General features: G+C 40.7%; 1 protein-coding gene across 2 annotated transcripts in view; it reads left to right on the top strand.

Moving 5' to 3' along the window:
* PLEKHG1 (pleckstrin homology and RhoGEF domain containing G1) overlaps positions 1 to 18838 on the top strand; it is a 335693-nt gene that overhangs the window by 242651 nt on the left and 74204 nt on the right. For both annotated transcript variants that reach the window (XM_089694257.1, XM_089694256.1), the window contains one exon: positions 3912 to 4450. In XM_089694257.1, coding sequence (XP_089550383.1) covers positions 4025 to 4450 — 426 coding nt within the window. In that variant the 5' untranslated portion in view covers positions 3912 to 4024. The remainder of the gene's footprint in view (positions 1 to 3911; positions 4451 to 18838) is intronic.

Here is an 18838-nt window from a genome sequence, read left to right as displayed (position 1 = left end):
TGTATATATACGTGATTCTGCACACAGGTGCTGCCCTGTAGCAGTATATCTGCTATATGGCGGTCCTTAAGCAGTTAATTAACACTAAACGCATCCATAGTTAACGCATGTTTCCACGTATTAAGAGTTTTTTTCTCCCAAAATGACCCTGCTCCTGAATGTACTGGCAGTGGGGGTTTTGTTCTGCCTCTGAACCCCTATGTGTCATTTTGTAGTTGAATGGTATTAAAAATTACCATTCCTTTATAATCTTCAGCGCTGTAATTTTCTGTAAAATGCAATATGGCTACCTGGAGGTGTTCTGTACACAGATGGTGTACAGAAGTAGGGTTGCCACCTCATCCCTTTAAAACCGAACGTATATTAATTACACAGGTTCTGCGGCTGATTAAGGTGGTAATTAAACTCACTTAGTGCCTTATTTGCATTAAATAAGTCTCAGAACCTGTGTAATTATGTTCGGTTTTAAACAGATGAGGTGGCAACCCTATACAGAAGTGCCCCCCTTCCCCCAGAAATGTAATTTCCTGCTTTCTCAGTTGGCTTACAGATTTCCCCAGAAGTCTGCACTAAGATACAAGTCTGAGTTTCGGCTTCCCCTGCAACAAATATTTCATTTTTGAGTAGATATTCCCAAAGGGAAATCCCATCTAATGGGAAGCAGACCCTGCAAGTTTCCTCATTAGAACCATGCAAGTACAGCAGCTGATTAATAATTGTAAAATCACCCCCATTCACATTCATTTTGCACATGGACACAGACAAACCGCTATTTCTGCAGAATAACAAAAGGTAGGAATCTGCAACAAAGTTTTCTAAAATGTACATAGATCACTCAGAGGGGAGTGTTTTTTTTCTCAACAAAGGTGGACATACTTTTTAAACATGTTGGTTTAAAACTGAAATTTAATCCAGTTATATATATTGCTCTCCCTGATTCATTCTTTTCCCTTAATTAGCATGCTAGTGAAATCCTTAAATAAAACCTTTCCCTTTCATTACATATGTTATTTTAGACCCAGTGATGTCATCACTAGGTCTCTTTGTTACTCTTTGTAATGCAGGTAGACCATGGCTAGTTGGAGGGGCTGACAGGATGCTGTCCATAGCTCCTGGGAAACAGAAAGTTGTGGTAATGCCCACAAGTAATGCTGAGCCTCCATGATTAAAAGAACTGAAATCCAGTGAATTAAAGACATGGGCCAGGGGCTGTAAGGCTAGGAAGGAAAGACCCAGAGGAGGCTGATCATTCTCTTGCCAGGAAAATGCTGCTTTTTATCATGCAGACTAGTGTGAAGCTAGTATTAAAGGCAAGACCCCCTAAGAGGTTAGTTTCCTCAAGTTATTATTATTATTATACAGTATTTATAAAGCGCCAATAGTTCGCTCAGCGCTGTACATTACAATAGGGGACAGAACAATAACAATACAATACAATGCAAAACATGAGGGGATCGAGGGCCCTGCTCTTTAGAGCTTACAATCTAGGAGGGAGAGGATGGTGGCACAGGAGGAGAAAGCTGTGGGGGATGGAGTGGTAGGAAGAGTGGAGGAGGTCGGCAAGTTAGCAGGGGGTGGGGTAGGCTTCCCTGAAGAGGTGGGTTTTCAGGTTGCGCCTAAAGGAGAGGAGAGTAGGTAATAATCTGATGGGTTGGGGCAGGGAGTTCCAGAGGATGGGTGATACCCTGGAGAAGTCCCGGAGGCGGGCATGGGAGGAGGAGACCAGGGAACTAGAGAGAAGGAGGTCTTGTGAGGAGCGGAGTGTGCGTGTTGGGTGGTACTTGGATATTAGGTCAGTGATGTAGTTCGGGGCAGTATGGTGGACAGCTTTGTACGTCAGTGTTAGGATTTTGAATTTGATCCGTTGCGCAATCGGAAGCCAGTGGAGGGATTGGCAGAGGGGGGTGGCGTAAACGGAGTGGTTGGAAAGGTGAATGAGTCTGGCAGCCGTATTCAGGATCGACTGAAGCGGGGATAGCCAGTGGTGAGGCAGGCCAGTAAGGAGGGAGTTGCAGTAATCGAGTCGTGATATGATGAGGGAGTGGATGAGCTGTTTAGTGGTTTCTGGGGTTAGTAACGTGCGTATTTTGGCGATGGTGTGGAGTCTGCATGAGTTTGTTAAAGATTGGACTTGGGGCTGGAAGGATAGATTGGAGTCCAGAATGACACCAAGTACTCTGGCCTGTGGGGCGGGTTTGATGGTGGCGTTGTTGGACATGATGGAGAAGTCAATGGGGGGTGGTGTGCTGGCTGGGGGGAAGACAAGAAACAGTTGGTTAGGAATGTTCTCTTCATGGTGGTGTTTTCTACTTCCCTCCAGGTGCTCCCTCGGGGTTTTCACCCGGGCCCTCTCCCCTTTTGGTGTTTGGAGCAGAACTACTTGGTGCCTCTACCTCCTTAAGAAATGTCGTTTTCAGTGGTGCACCTACACTCCAGCTATTACGAAGGCCACATACCTCTGAACAGCAATGCTAGGCACTATTTCCTTGAGTTACAAAGCATGCTTTGCTGCATTGATTTTAGTGAATGATGTGGTGAGAACTCGCTGATACTTTTCCATCCCATGGATGCTAGGATTATGCACTTTTAAGGGTTTTTTTTCTCTGCTGCACCTATTGCAAACATGGTATTAGAAGGCCAGACAGAAACTAAAGCAAAAGTGTCCACGACAGCTGGAATTTGGACTTTCTTTCTGATTGGTTGGGAACTTATTCCTTCTCCCAGGTTTATCCTGAAGCCTATAGGGACATTAGAAATCTTCTTGGTACCTAATTCCTAGTCATCCCTTTCAGCACGGTTGGCTTTTTTATTCTGTTACAGGGTTCAGTTCCTTATCTAGCGGTATCCAAGGTTTATGTCTAGAAGGATTTCCTTTTGTTTGGCTTATTTTATGACTTATTGCTTGTTTTTGTTTGTAGTTGTTCAGTCAAAAGCCCCAGAAAACATAAAGTAGAACTATAGGCAAACTTTTTTTTTCCATTTTGGCTAGAGCAAGGGAGGGTTATATCCCCAGTCATTTTTTTTTTTGCCATCTTTTTCCCATTGGGAAGATGTACCTTCACCTCCTGTTCCATAGCCAAAACAACGAGTGGAAATCCCTGCAAATTAAGGGAATCCATTGGGGCCCCCCCAGGTCATCAGAGCTATTGTCCCCTCCTTTTATTGTTCTGGGAACAACCCAAAATCTGGTTTATTTACCCTCATTTTTAGTGATAATAAACAGGACAAATAGGGCAAATCTCCCCAACGGGGACAGAGGTGGCAATAAAAACACTTTTTCTAATCCAATTTAATCTAATCTAATCTAATCTAATTTCCACTCTATCCAAAACTAGAAAAAATGTTTTGCCATTGGTTACACTTTAAAAACTCTTTCTGCTTGTAAGAGGAAGCATGTGCTCTGTAATCTTGAGATGGCATGTTCATGGAAATCCTATTTGCCAAAATGGTATGATAAACGTATCACAGATGAGTCCCCTGCTGCTGAAAAGTCCTTCAAGTTCTTGTTGCCCCTTTATCTTGTTTTTCATTAATTCTCCAGGGTGCTGTCCTGGAAGTTGATTTGGGAAAACAAAAATGTTGGCGTATCTGTAACAAGGAGTCTTCCAGGACAGTAGAGTTAAGGACTGTTTATTTTCCAGATTATGCTATTTTTTTAAATATAGGTCTTTTAGTCATGTTCCAGGAGGTTGTTGCAAATATTCTATTATACATTTTTTAAGGTAGTTTTGTGCTTCCTTTTGGTAGGTTTAAATTTAATTTTCTTCTAATTTCCCTAGCTGTATACCTATATCCTCTCTGTACAGTAAAGTATATTTAGGCACAGGAAATTTACTCGTCTTTCCATAAAGTGATGATCACTGGTTATAAAATAAGTAATTTATTCTCATCTTGACTTTTTTTTTTTGTAGATGAGTACCACTTGTCTCTTGATCCATCTGTAACAGAACCTTCAAGCCCTCGAACAGTAGAGGCAGATCCTCACAGGACAGACAGACATTTCCGCTACTGTGGAATCAAAAACATGGAGTTGTCAGACAGCGACAGACCTGTCAGCTTTGGTTCAACTTCCTCATCGGCCTCTTCACGGGACAGTCACTGTTCATTTGGAAGTCGGATGACCTTAGCATCAAATAGTCACTTGGGTTTGTTTCATCAGGATAAGGAAGCCGGGGCCATAAAACTAGAACTAGTTCCTTCCCAGCTGTTGTCAAGTGATGACCTTCGGATAAACTGCAATCGGGAACAAACTCATGATAGTCCAAGGGACAAATCTTCTGATGAGCGACGGAATATGCCATGGAAAGAATCCAAAGGGAGTGTCAAAAACTGTTCAAAATCTGAAGGGGTAGAACCAACAAGTCCAAAGCTTATGTATGTTGACCGAGTAGTCCAAGAAATTCTCCAGACGGAAAGGACTTATGTACAAGACTTGAAAAGCATTGTTGAGGTAAGATAGTATCTTAGATATCATTATGTATAGAATAATGTGAAAAGTGACTTACAAACGCACTAGCAAATGGTATTATGAATCATTGTTTGTTGCTACTGAAAGCTATTTGCACAATAAACTCCAGGCTACATGATCAGTCAACATTTCGTCTAAGTGGAATATGCTACAAGGATTTTAAAGCTGAGGTTTAGCTAAAAAAAAGAAAAATAACCCTACTGAGACTTCATTACTTACCTGTAGTACAGTATGTCCCACATTGTACAGGCAGCTGCATCCTGGAGAAATCTTCTCTGCAGGGATGCCTGTCCTCTTCCTGTCACTGAAATTCTGGTGCTGCAATGGTTGAAAGATTCAGGTCTTCAGGCAGAAGAGCAGTACAGATGATCTGATGAGACACCCTGTCTTCCTCCACCTCCATTGAGAAATTTTCTTTTACTGATTACACTGCTTGTAATGCCACCTGTGAATTGGGCAGTCTGATCAGATATAGGATTCTCTCCACCATTCACAGATCCTGTTACCAGCATTGCAATCAATGAAAAAACTTATCAATGGATGAGGAGGAAGGAGTCCCATCAGACTACCTGTACTGTTTTTCTGCCTGAAAGCCCAAAGCTGTTCACCACTGCAGTGCTGACAAGAAGAGGACCGGTATCTTTGCAGTAAAGATTTTTCTAGTATCCACATGCCTGCTCAACAGGGAACATACAGTACTTTATTACAGGTAAGTGATGTGATTAAAGCTGTGTGGAACTTTTATTTTTAGCTAAATTTCAGGTAAATAGATAAATACACATATGAAATGCATTTAGGTCGGTTGCACACAGGAGTAAAAAAATGCTTTTTCAGTTTTTTACTGATCTGAAATGAGGTGCATTGTTGTCTATGGCAGCCTTTCTCAACCAGGTTGCCTTGAGGTTTCTTCAGGGGTGCCTTGGCAAAATGTCTAAAAATTGGCCAAAACTTGTATTCAAGTCAAGGGGTGGAAAAAGCCTGCCTTTTAGTTACACAAAGCCACAGGGTTTCATTGTGCACCAATATAACCTTCTAGCCGCCGGCATCCTGACATCCAATGACATCAGTTGATAAGGAGGATGTCGGTTGCCTGCACAGCATCCTAGTTTGACCCTCCCCTGCCCCTCTCCATTAGTGCTGGGGTTACATTAGATAGAGAGAAAACAGGTGGCACACACACCTAGTGCATTATCCAAGGTTTATTGTAGGAATTAAATAATAAAAACATACTCACAGACGAAGCATGTATCTAAAAAGCATAGAAAAATGACAATGGCCACAACGGCGGGCAAGGTGTTCTCACTGTCAGTGCGGTCAAATGGCTGACGCGTTTCGGGGACGAATCCCTTTCCTCAGAGCTGATGACCAACCTCTGATGCTGATGTATGATGTATGGAAAGAAAGAGCCTCGCTGTTGATGCCTCATTAGCTCAGTGATGAATAGAAACTGAGGGAGAAGAGAAACACTGGGCTACTAGTCAGTACCAGTGTGCAAAAGTGTATTTGCTTTGAAATAATAAATCACCTTTAACCTTTTGGGTGTCCTACATGTGTGGATGTTGCTGCGATATATAAAGCTATTAGAATAGTTTTTCACATTTTAGAATGGGGTGCCTCGGGACTGTCCATAATTTTAAAGGGTGCTTTGACTGAAAAAAGGTTGAGAAACACTTGTCTATGGGACATTGCACACAGAGTAAATATCCATAATACAACATGGAGTACAGAGCAGTAAAACAAAAATGGAAAATTTTTCATTTGAGTGCGGTAATTTACTCGCTTGTTTACTCGTTTAGGCCCCTTGCACACGAGCGTCAAAATTTACTGACGTCTACTCAGGAACTTGTGACTCCCCTGTGCAAAGGGCCACAATACTGGCAATGAAGAAGAATTTTTCTCATCTGTGCTCATCTATATGCTTACACACCTCTACTCATCTATTACTCAGATCTTTACACACAGTTTTTGGTCCCTTACAACACGGTATCACAAGTTCCCGAGTAAACGCCAGTAACTTGTGATTCCCGTGTGCAAAGGGTGTAATGGGAGCAGTTTGACCTGTATTTTTGTCAAGCCAGTCCTGAGATTTTCATAGCTCTTCTGCACAACACACTCTGCCTGTCAAGGAGGGGACTTGTTCTGTCTCTGCTGTGGTTTCACTTGCTGGTCTCTCCATCCCCACCCTGTGAATGGTTGGTGAAAGGAGAAGCAGCAAACTGATGAGCTCATCTTCATACAATACCTGCTCCTCCCTTTTAGAATGTTCCTTGCACTGCAACACACCTTATTTCCTCTTGGAGCTCTGCTGTACAATAGACTGCCAGAGATTGACACCAGGCTCTTCATTGCTCACATTATACAATACAATTATTTATTTGTTCATTATTACAGAGCTGCATCTACAGTATTTGTGTCTTCTGTATCTACATGGAGTTGATCTTTTAAAGAAATAATGAGATGAATTTACGAAGACTGGAGCAGCTGTGCATTGCAACCAATCGGCTTCTACCTTTAATTTTCAATGTTTAACTGAAATGAAGATAGAAGCTGATTGGTTACCATGCACAGATGCTCCAGATTCTGTCTGATTCAGTTTTAGTAAAATACCTCCAATGTTTATTTATTTATTACAGGTACTTCTATAGCGCTGTCAATTTACGCAGCGCTTTACATATATATTGTACATTCACATCAGTCACTAACCCTTAGGGGGCGAACAATGTAAGATCCCTAACTCACATTCATACATACACATACTAGGACCAATTTATGCAGGAGCCAATTAACCTACCAGTATGTCTTTGGACAGTGGGAGGAAACTGGAGTACCCAGAGGAAACCCACGCAGGCACAGGGAGAACATGCAAACTCCAGACAGGTGGCGCCATGGTGGGATTCCAACCAATGACCCTAGCACTGCCAGGCAGAAGTGCTAACCATTTAGCCACTGTGCTGCCCAGTTTATTAACCTTTTCTTCACTATTTTAATTAACTCTCTTGACTACTGTTGCATATACAGTACATAACAAAGACAAACATTTCAATGTGATTTATGAGAAACAAAGCAAAGAAAAAAAAATGAGCAGTTGCAAAACGTTTTTTGCATTGGGAAAAGAAGATGAGAAATTGGCTTGGTTGCTAACCTTCAAAGAAGCCAATTTTTGCTCAGAATTTCATAAATGAGCCCCTGTATTAGAGGCTGGAAACATTCCTGAGGCAAGTTGTGTTCTAGTGGGTTAATCCTTAGCAATGTCACTGGTTTGTAATGAATGAATGGCTGTTTTTACTTGTGTAACCACCATAGACATAAATAGTTTGGCCAGTCCCGAGTCCACAAAGCTGGATGAGGTTGTTTGTCACTCTGTCTCAGTGGTAGGTTGAGGGCATTCACACTACGTATCTGCAAGTGTCATCAGGACACACACATTCACACATAGAAATGTAGAACACCTCCAAATACTTGATGATGAGTGTCATGGATTGGAGAGATCAGGTCATGTAAGCTCAGCAAAGTTTATGTGCATTGCTAGCAGCACTGTATTGAATAATTGCATCCATCTCTAAAATTGCTACAACTGCTTTATGTAAATGTGGAATTATTATGCTTTCTATGGTAAAATCTGAGAAAGCTAGGGATCAAACGTTATCATATGTAAGCACAAGATTGCAGTCTATGTAATGCCAAGACACCCTTTTAAGTCATTATATTGCATTGATCTCTTTCAACACTGCCAGTTATTGTATAAATGCCAAAGACCCATATATATGCTGTTAATAACAATGAGCTCTGAACAATCTCTCCATTGAAATGTGGCAGCCAGTTCTGGAGGCACATATTACTGCCCAGGTGAGAGGGCAGATTTGTGACCAAACCGCAGCACAAAAAAAAAAAAATAGAGAAATAAACATATACAAAAAATAAATAGTAAACTATAGTAATGAACAAAAAGTCCAAAAGTCACAAATGAGTAGTACATTTTGTGCTCCAATCAGAAAATAGTGCTGAAAAAACTCCAACGTGCCCACACCATCCGTGACTTCCAATCCTGTCTGCACTCCCCAGATGCAGTGGACTCCTAAGAGTCAAACAGGCTTAAAGGTGGGGTACAACCTCCACAAATTTATCCCACTCAGGAAATCCTTGCTTGACCATCTCCAAACGATCACCCATAGATGGATAGCAATTTAAAAGAGATAACAGAAACACCAATAGTGTAATACTGTATAAACTTTTTAATTATTGAAATTTGATGCCCATATTGCACTCACATTTTTAAATATTTTTTAAGCCTTTTTTAACATATAGACTCCTCAAGCAGATAACCGATCCACATCAATCCATGGAAGCAAAAGTAGCAGATCACATCAACATTAGAAAGTGAACTGGCAGCAGTCTATGGAGATGTGCTCTATTCTCCAACAAAATGGCTCTTGGAACGCCGTAACCAGGGTGCGTTCCACTCAACGGACACGAGAGAGATCAGATATGTAGATTAGTTGACTTTAAAGAAGAAATTAACTGCATGTGAACACCACAAATTTAAAATGCTATCCATCCATGTCTCCATACTTTATTTTGTTCAGAAATCACTCATCCTAACGATAGCGTATAAAGCCATTTATAAGTCTGCCCCAAGTTACAGCAACGATCTTGTCTCTAAGTATCACCCAAACCGCACTCTCCGCTCCTCGCAAGACCTCCTGCTCTCTAGCTCCCTTGTGTCCTCCTCCCATGCTCGTCTCCAGGACTTTTCCAGAGTTTCCCCCATCCTCTGGAATTCTCTACCCCAATTTATCAGACCATTGCCTACTCTGCTCACTTTTAGGCGATCTCTGAAAACCTATCTCTTCAGGGAAGCCTAACCTGTCCTCGGCTAATACTGGAATCTTCTACTCTTGCAACCAGTCCATCCCCCACAATTACTACCTTTTGTACCACTAGCCCCTCCCTCCTAGATTGTAAGCTCCAAGGAGCAGGGCCCTCCTTTCCCTCTTGTATTGAACTGTATTGTTGCTGTATTGTCTCTCGTTCTATTGTAAAGCGCTGAGCAAACTGTTGGTGCTATATAAATCCTGTATAATAATAATAATAATTTCTAGCTGTGACCATCTTGAGTAAGGGCAGATGATTTCTGCAGTGTTTACTTCCTGGAATTCATCTGCCCTTAGCTCAGGCATGTGAAAGGAGTGTGTGCTCAGCTGAGAAAGCCCCTCCTCCATTCCTCCAGATAAAAGAAAAAGATGCCCGTAAACATTCCTGGGATGTATGATATTACTGTGGCCTAGACCGGAGACCAGGAAGCAACTGAAAAAATGTAAAAAAATGTTTAAAGCAAGTATATGTAATATTGCAATCTATTTACTAGGGCTAGCAGCATAAGGATTAAAAGTAGTTAATGATGATTGAGAGAGTTTAGTTACGCTGTAAAATTTACAAACTTCAACTCTTCTCGAAACAATGCTGCATTGCAACAAATATAACCGTTCCATTGGAATATTTATCAGTGCAAAAGGGAGCAAATAAAAGAAGGTATTTGTCAGGGTTTACATACACTCTATAGGCTTTAGGGGCTCATGTATATATCTCTATGCAGGATCTTGTTGGGGGAAAGCTGTCAGAAAGATCACGTGTAAAAAATATAAAAAAACAAAAAAAAACAAATTTGTAATGCTTTTTATAGTGCTTTCTTTCTACACAAGTTTAGACACGTAAACAGCTGTAAAAATGTCAAATCCTTAAAATCCTTCTTCCATTCCTCTAGTTCAGTGGTCTCCAAACTGCGGCCTGGGAGCCAAATGCGGCCCTCTGTTTGCCTTCATCTGGCTCTTGGGGCACTATTCCTCCCACTGACACCAACAATGGGGCAATAATTCCTGCACTGACAATGGCAATGGGGCACTAATCCTCCCACTGACACCAATGATGGAGCACTATTCCTCCCACTGACACCAGGGATGGGGCACTATTGCTGCCACTGACACTAGGGACGGGGCACTATTGCTGCCACTGACACTAGGGACGGGGCACTATTGCTGCCACTGACACTAGGGACGGGGCACTATTGCTGCCACTGACACTAGGGACGGGGCACTATTGCTGCCACTGACACTAGGGACGGGGCACTGTTGCTGCCACTGACACCAGGGATGGGGCACTGTTGCTCTCACTGACTACAAGGATGGGGCACTGTTGCTCTCACTGATGCCAAGGATGGGGCACTGTTGCTCACACTGACCCCAAGGATGGGGCAAGGATGCTCTCAATGACCCTAAGGATGGGGCACAGTTGCTCTCACTGACAACAAGGACGGGGCACGGTTGCTCTCACTGACATCAAGGATGGAGCACTATTTCTCCCACTGACACCATGGATGGGGCACTATTGCTGCCACTGAAACCATGGATGGGGCACTATTGCTGCCACTGAAACCAGGGATGGGGAACTATTGCTTCCACTGACACTAGGGATGGGGCTTTATTGCTGCCACTGACACCAAGGATGGGGCACTGTTGCTCTCACTGACACCAAGGATGAGGCACTCTTCCTCTCAATGACATCAAGGATGGGGCACTCTTCCTCCCACTGACACCAACGATGGGGCATTATTCCTCCCACTGACACCAGTGATGGGGAACTATTGCTCCCACTGACACTAATGATGGGGCACCAATAATTCCCCTAATACCAATGATGGGACATTGTTTATTCCCAGTGGCCATGGTCTGGCCCCCCTAATATCTGAAGCACAATAAACTGGCCCTTTGTTTAGAAAGTTTGGAGACCCCTGCTCTAGTTCAATAATGAATCGCATGCATACACACGCATTGATACTGTTCATGGACACATTGTTTTACGCCACTGAATGCAGCACAAGATTACTGTGCACACTGCAGCTGTGTGTATGGTCTTCTAGCATGCTCATATGCTATACTTTGTGTTCAGATCTATAAAAAAAAAAGCAAAACAAACAAAAAAAATATACTGCATGAATATGAAAACAGCATTTTACATACATTCTCATATGTGTAACTGATGATGTATACATTTTTTTTTTTTCATTTTACATACTATAATCTTTTTTGGAATGTTGATTTGTAAAACAATTGCAATGAAAACTTAAAACTGATCAAAACTGACAAAATTATTATTTTTTCTTTTTTGAAAAAGATAATTGCACATAAGTCTATATTTCAGCTTCAGGTTATAGCGCTTATAGAAATTATACCATAATTTTTCATGTTTAGGCAAGAACTCCTCTGATCTGCAAATATACTGACACTGAGTGATGACTTCAATCCATTTTATATATTGTTACTGATAACCAAATTTAAACATACTTGCTTTATGATAATTAGGGATTGTGACAGCAGTCTGTGTTATTTTTTTCTTCTATCTGTGGGCGTTGTTCATCATGGATCTGCATCGCAGACAACATGATTATTGGAGGATTTTACTTTTCACTTTTTTTGTGAATGTAGGGGCACTATGCCCTCTTGCTGATTCACATGGGGGCACTCATATCTTTGGACCTTCTTAATGTTAAAGGGGGCTTCCAGAACACAATATGCTCCTGCCTAAAATCCCCCACAGCCACCGGGCCAGGGATGTGGAGTCCTTGTCTTCATCAACATGGGGAGATAGTGCTTTGCCAGGTGGGAACCTCTCTTTTCAAGGTTTCTCCTTATGTTGGGGGCTTGTGGCCTGGTATGATTCAGACAGAGTGGAACCTGTCCCCCTTGTCATCCATACCAGACCCTTATCATAGATAAGAAACAGAAATGACCAAAGCTGTTGTTTCCTGGCAATTTTAAATGGCAAATTTCCCTTTTGAAATTGATCATTTTGCTGTAGTGTAACTTTACAAGAAGGGTCAAGGCATCCCACAGGCATATTACATTTGTAATGTTGTCCTTTTAAGTATTAGGTCCAAGAAGCCAATAGGTTTGAATCAGAATGGTGTCTAACAGGATGATGTATGTATGGATACACATTTGCATCAGGAATGTTGTGAGCGAGCAGGGAACATACTATGGGTGTTCTTGGGAATAGCTCTTCTCCACTACAAGCAGGTGTTCCCAGATTTTTGATAAAGGGATTGGTGTAAACTGAAGTGTCTGGATAATAAGAAACAGAAACTGGAGTATGTAGGCAGTGTTCTCTCTATGCAAGTCAAGCCTTCATAGGTATTCGTTCCACAAAGAATACTTTTGTAAATTTTAATAACAAGTTTTCAGTACAGAACATTTCTAAGGGTGATATTTTCAGGCATTCATGTTATGATTTTGTCATGGTACAGAGCCATGCAAACATTGAACAATAACTTGCAGGGAGGTGCAGCACACGGTGGAATATCTCACTTCTAAGAAAATACAATAACTCCTACTAAAGACTGGGGACTTTCCAGACTTGCCTTATTCTTCATTTCCTATTATAATGTTACAGTCCCTTACAATTTGTATGTTTGTGTGAGTGGAAGCTGTTTGCAATGGCTTAGTAGAGGTTGACGTGTGGTTTCTCTAGGTACAACAATCCTGCTCCTTGAAAGCAGTTTTTCATCAATTAATTTATTAACTGGTTCTAATACACTTTATCCAAAATGACAGTATTCAGAGTTACACCTTTCCATAGCTGCATGAGATTGTTATGTCCATAAATGGACACTTTAATTATAATGTCCAGAAATGGACACTTGTTCTAAACTCCTTCATCTTTCTACCCCCCTTATCTTTTTTAACAAAGCTACTTCCTATCATTACAAACTTTAAAATGTATAGAACCCCCCCCCCCCCCCCGCAAATAAAAATCAGCATTTAATTTATACACCTCACTGGCTAAAGGAAACTTGCCACATGAAGGAACTTAAGGATCACCATAGCCTTCTAATAAGTAGGCACTATTGGATCTTCTTGGTGATGCTTCCACAGTGAACACCCTGAGCTTGAGAGTAGTCGGTGTGATAGTCAAGATAGTATTGCTGAGCCTTCAATTCCAGGTTATGAAGTATGCAGGCATACAAAGAATTAGGATCAAACGTAAAACATTTTGCTTCCAGTTTCCTATGGTCTATCCTCCAGCCTTTAGATTACACATTTTGGTGTCCTGTAAATATTTTGGCAAACTTTTCACCAGAGGCTGGAAAAGATTATCCACCAAATTCCTCAAAGATGCACAAATGGCTACCAACTATCAACTGTGTTCGCTCATTGTGAATATAAAGAGTCTACCGTTTGGCAGCCCTCATTTCTATGATTAGGCCTAAAGCGGTCTCTAAGAGGGGACCATTCTTATGGTTACTGGTGCAATACTGTTGATATGCCTTGATACCCCATGGGAGTTGCTTTCTTCGCTTGCTCTGACTTAGTCATTGTTTTATATGAGCATTTTTATCATTTTCTTTATTAAAAGGTATTTTATTTGTGCTATCCATTACAATGCTTATGAACTGCTTTGCAGAAAATGATGAGGGAAGTGATAGTGTTTAGCAAAAATATGCATGCTGCCATTTTCATGTGCCAACTCTTTTAAGGTACATGTTAACCCTAAAAGTGAACTTCTTGTATTTGCCCTCTTTTGGTCTTGGCCCCGCAGCTTACATAAAGAGATCAGCTGCAGGGTGGGAATGACCTACCTGCAGCTCATTGCTGTAAAAAAAGGGTGTTAGTTGAGAGTTCAGGCAGAGATGAGTGTGGAGGATGCCAAAGCTCATTTCTAGTTATTATGTACTACAGAAAAATTAGCCTTCATGCTGTAGAGATCTGGCAGTAGGAATGGCTGAGTAGTTTAATAAAAGACAATGGGAATGCTGACACAAAAGTTGTGTTGTCAGCCTATAATTACTTATGTTTTTATTTTATCTTGACACATGTGTTAATGTTTGTCTTGCATATAGTTGGTATAGGTTTTTAACACTGATTATGTAAAAATCTGTGTTTAGTTTTAATCTGCTTTTTTCCCTGGTGTCAAACACATTTCTGGTATATTGCCAGATGTCTAACACAGTAAAGCTTTTGATGAAACCCAGAGCAATTTTGTGTGTTTTATGTAACTACACAGTCTTTCGTTGCAGGTAATGTAAGGGTGGTCTAAACATTATGGCATGAACTAAATGACAGGGTGAGGAATGTTTCCTAAGGGCTGGTAATTGCTATACCTTCACCAGCTCATCAGCACTATGTCCTACAACAAATGGAGACAACCTGTGGTTTTCCAGCTGTTACTGAAATACGGATCCCTTCATCTTTTGCCAGTATTTACCCTGTGCTAGTGTCTTCTGAAGCTATACCACATTACAAGCTACCCACATGGCCGCTAGACATTTGCTTCACTTTTTACTACATATTGGTTAATAATTGTGCAACAGCTGTTTTGGTTCAGTCTCAGGCAATCACTTTCTGACTTTGATATCGAAAAAGATCTATAGCATTAGGAGACCCATTTGATTTTGTTGCAAAGAATATCTATGACCAATTTCTACTTAATACTGTATACAGTCTAGGGATTGATTTATATTAAGTGAAATGGAAATACAGTTCTTTTTTTTAATTTTTTTTTATTTTAAGCGCTTTTTTTTCCCATATATCACTTGTTTGTGTAGAGCTTTACAGTTGGGTGAGGGAATGACGTAATATTTCAAAATTTATTAAACTTAAAGCCTAGTTTTAGCCAAACTTTTTTTTTTTTTTGTTTTTAACATTTTAGATTAATCTGGGAAGGGCAGAATCTCTTGTCATGTTTCAATTGTTATCAATGCACTTGTTGAGGAAACTGCTCCTTATTTCTTGCTTTGTCAGAGCCATCACCTGGACAAGACAGGAAGTAAAAACCTAACCATTCTGGATGACATTCACACAGATATGGGACTCTAAGTGATATTCGAGCTTCAGGGTTTTTTTTTGGTTTTTTTTTGGTTTTTTTTTATATATCATGTCATACTTACCTGCTCTGTGCAGTGGTTTTGCATAGAGCAGCCTCGATCCTTCTCTTCTTGGGTCCCCTGTTGGTACTCCTGACTCCTCCTCCTTGAACAGTGCCCCCAAGAGCAAGCCACTTGCTATGGGGGCACTGGTGTGTGCTTGCTCCCAAACCCCACTCTAGCTGCTGCTCAGCTCTGCCCCTGTGATTGACAGAAGTGGGAGCCAATAGCTGTGCCTCAGCCAATTAGGAGAAAGAGATCCGGGACAGCTGAGGCTTCCATGCATATTGCTAGATCAAGAGGGGGCTCAGGTGAATATTAGGGGGAGCTGTGGGGGGTGGAGCAACACACAGAAGATTTTTTACCTTCGTGTATAGAATGCATGAAGGTACTACTTTAAGCCTCGTATACACGATGAGAGTATTGGACAAATGATCTTTTTTGTTTTTGCATGCTAGTCTCCTATCAAAAAACAAATAGGTTACTAAAGTTACAAAAATTCTCCTAAAACAGAATACAACTTATGAGATGATGTATTGTATTCTTTTGTTTCCGAGCATGGGCGGTCTTGGGCAATCAATTTTTTTTGGATGACTACTGTACTGATTAAATGAAAATCGTTCATTCTATCGTCATACAAGAAAAATGTTCGTGCTTGTCTCTTTAGTTAATTTTGCATGAACTGTTGTGATTGGCTCTCAAAAGCTGTGTACTAATGATTAGATTATCAGACAATCACTCCGAAAACAGAATTTTTCATCAGTTTTTCTCATCGTGTGTAGTAGGCTTTCGTCTTCCCAGGATCCTGTAAGATGGCTGAGTTATATCACCCTTGCCTACTCAAGCATGCTGGAAGCCAGAATGTAAAATGAGTATGCGTTACTTATTTTCTAAATTTTTTTTTAGGTTTTAACTACTTTTTTTTGGAGGGGGGGGGATAGGTCAGACTTTGCTTTAAGCTGATGCTTTACAGGGACTGAGTAAATTCCTCACCTTGTGTAACTCCTACATCTGTTAATGACAACAGCAATTTCTGCACTGACTGATTGGTCTGTTGATGAAGGGAATTGCTATCTCTAGGACTCATTCACACTGCACAGCACAATGAGTGTACAGCGTGAGCCTTCTGCACTAAGCCTTGTGATAACACATTGTAAGGCTTGCTTTTTCCTTTTTCTATAAATATGTAGAGGACATAACCATAGGTCAATACAAGCAAGTGACACCAGTAAGTGTTCGGTTACATAAGGAATCGGGTATATCACAGCCATAGTGCCACAACAAAGTTCAGTACCCAGTATAACCCAGGGTAGCATTCCAAATATGTAAATACATAGGGCAGGCATGATAATATACACAATACAGGCTCAGACCAGGGCTCAATACTAGTGCATAATAGGGACTAGAAAACTGAAGAACTGAAAGGAAAACATTTTTTTCCCCTTAGCTGCTTTGTAGTTTTATGCACCTCAGCAACTCGTGATGCCTTAAAGCACATTGGAATCTGCTGTGCTATGAACAAATGCAACATGCCCATTTTTTTTTCTCAGTGTACACCAATGCAGTGCACACCACAATATGCAATAGTACATAAGACAAACTGCTTTGTTCTTGCATTGTGACTCCATTGGGCAAGGCATGAATTAACCCCTAATTCTTGATTAACCTGACGTCCAGCTTAACTAAATTCCATGATTTATAACTGGGATATATCTTTACAAAGCTAAGGTTACATTCATTTTCCCACCATTATAAGTATTCCTGAAATCTGGTTCTACAAACCGAGTTTCAAAAAAAGTTACCAAAAATGTTACAATTCTTCTACAAGTAGGGGCCATCAATTCTTAAAAAAATCGAATGCACGCAAATTGCCAATAAAAAAACAGCTGTTCAGGTGAAGGGTCAGACTACAGGTCAGGTGCAAATAAGGTGAAGACTTTCTTATTGGACAGTGAATTTGAACAAGACCTATATAATGTTGTGTGAAATGTAATACTTTTCTAAGGTGGGAGGTCATAGAAATCTTACACGTCCATACCCTTAAGCTGTGCGGAAATGGCTTAGCATAAGTATCTTTAGTCTAGGTCCTGAAGACTTAAGTCCTTTCTCCACTAGCTTATCTCCACTGCAGAAATCTGAGATTTTTCAAAGGAGAATTAGGCCATCTATGTACTGTGCAATTTCCCTTGCATTTCAGCTGATCTAAGCATCACTACTCATACTTACCCTCATTGTGTGTACATCTGTATGCTTTACCTGTTCATCATATGCAGAACTAATTGTGAATATTACAATGCTCTTCTCATGGTGATACATTCATAAATTGTAGCACAATTTCAAAAACGTGGCACTGCATTTAACACAAGTCTTGGCTAATCTTACATATGGCTAACCTAATGTATGACCTGTAAAGTCTATTAGCCAGGCTGTATAAAAGGGATTACAACAATTACCAAAGAATCTGTCCACTATCTTGATCTTGGTCACAACCATTGATATGACCAATACAAAGACCACAATGTGTACTACTACTGCAGGAGGAACAAAATATACTTGGAGGATGGAGGTGAAGATGACAACTTGACAAGTAATTGTCAAAGAGTATCAAAGCACTAATACAGACATTTAGGGGTTGATTTTACTAAAAGTGCAAAATCTGGTGCAGCTTTGCATAGAAACTAATCCGCTTCCAGGTTTTTTTTGTCAAAGCTTAATTGAACAAGCCGAAGTTGGAAGCTGATTGGCTTCGATGCACAGCTGCTCTAGATTTTGTACTTTTAGTAAACTTGTTTTAGTAAATCAACCCCTTAGAAAATTCTGGACACTATAAAGTCTTGCCATATTTTTCTATCAAACCTGGTAGCTATTGTAAACCTTACGAATCTTGCCAAAGGGCATGAACAAGGTTCTGCTAATATTTAGTCAGAAAAAAAACTATTCTGTGCACTTCTGTTTGCTTCTGTTTTCAGAATTACTTTGTTACCAAGGATCAACTTTAGAGCTACTATTATTTTTCACCCTCCTGCACATTGACCACAATAGTGGCCAATAGGAGGACCTTGCTAAGGGTAGCTGAGTAAGGCGTTGCACTGAGGTCGGACTTGGCCCTCTAGTTGAGGAAGCTGAACCCCAAAACCAGAGTTACACATTTGATGTGGCAGTGCTATCTGCCCACAGTTGGACCACAAATTAAATGAACAATTGTAGCCTAAATACAGGATATGCTGCTTGGGTTGCCACACTTCATCATTCACCAAACACTAAAGAGCTATCTATTTGGCTCAGTATACCACATCTAAACTGTATTTTAAGGGATGATTGGCAGTGGTCAGAACCAAGATCTGATATATATATATATATATATATATACATACATACATACATACATACATACATACATACATACATAAAAGAAAGGTAGAAGTAAGCAAGCCTCTTTATTGTCTGCTATCACTTTC

Source organism: Staurois parvus, unplaced genomic scaffold, assembly GCF_062004578.1.
Source record: "Staurois parvus isolate SC_StPar_1 unplaced genomic scaffold, SC_StPar_1.0 ptg000657l, whole genome shotgun sequence".
In the NCBI taxonomy this organism is placed as follows: Eukaryota; Metazoa; Chordata; class Amphibia; order Anura; family Ranidae; genus Staurois; species Staurois parvus.
The sequence above is the reverse complement of the archived record's forward strand: the minus strand, read 5'-3'. Positions and strand labels throughout refer to the sequence as shown.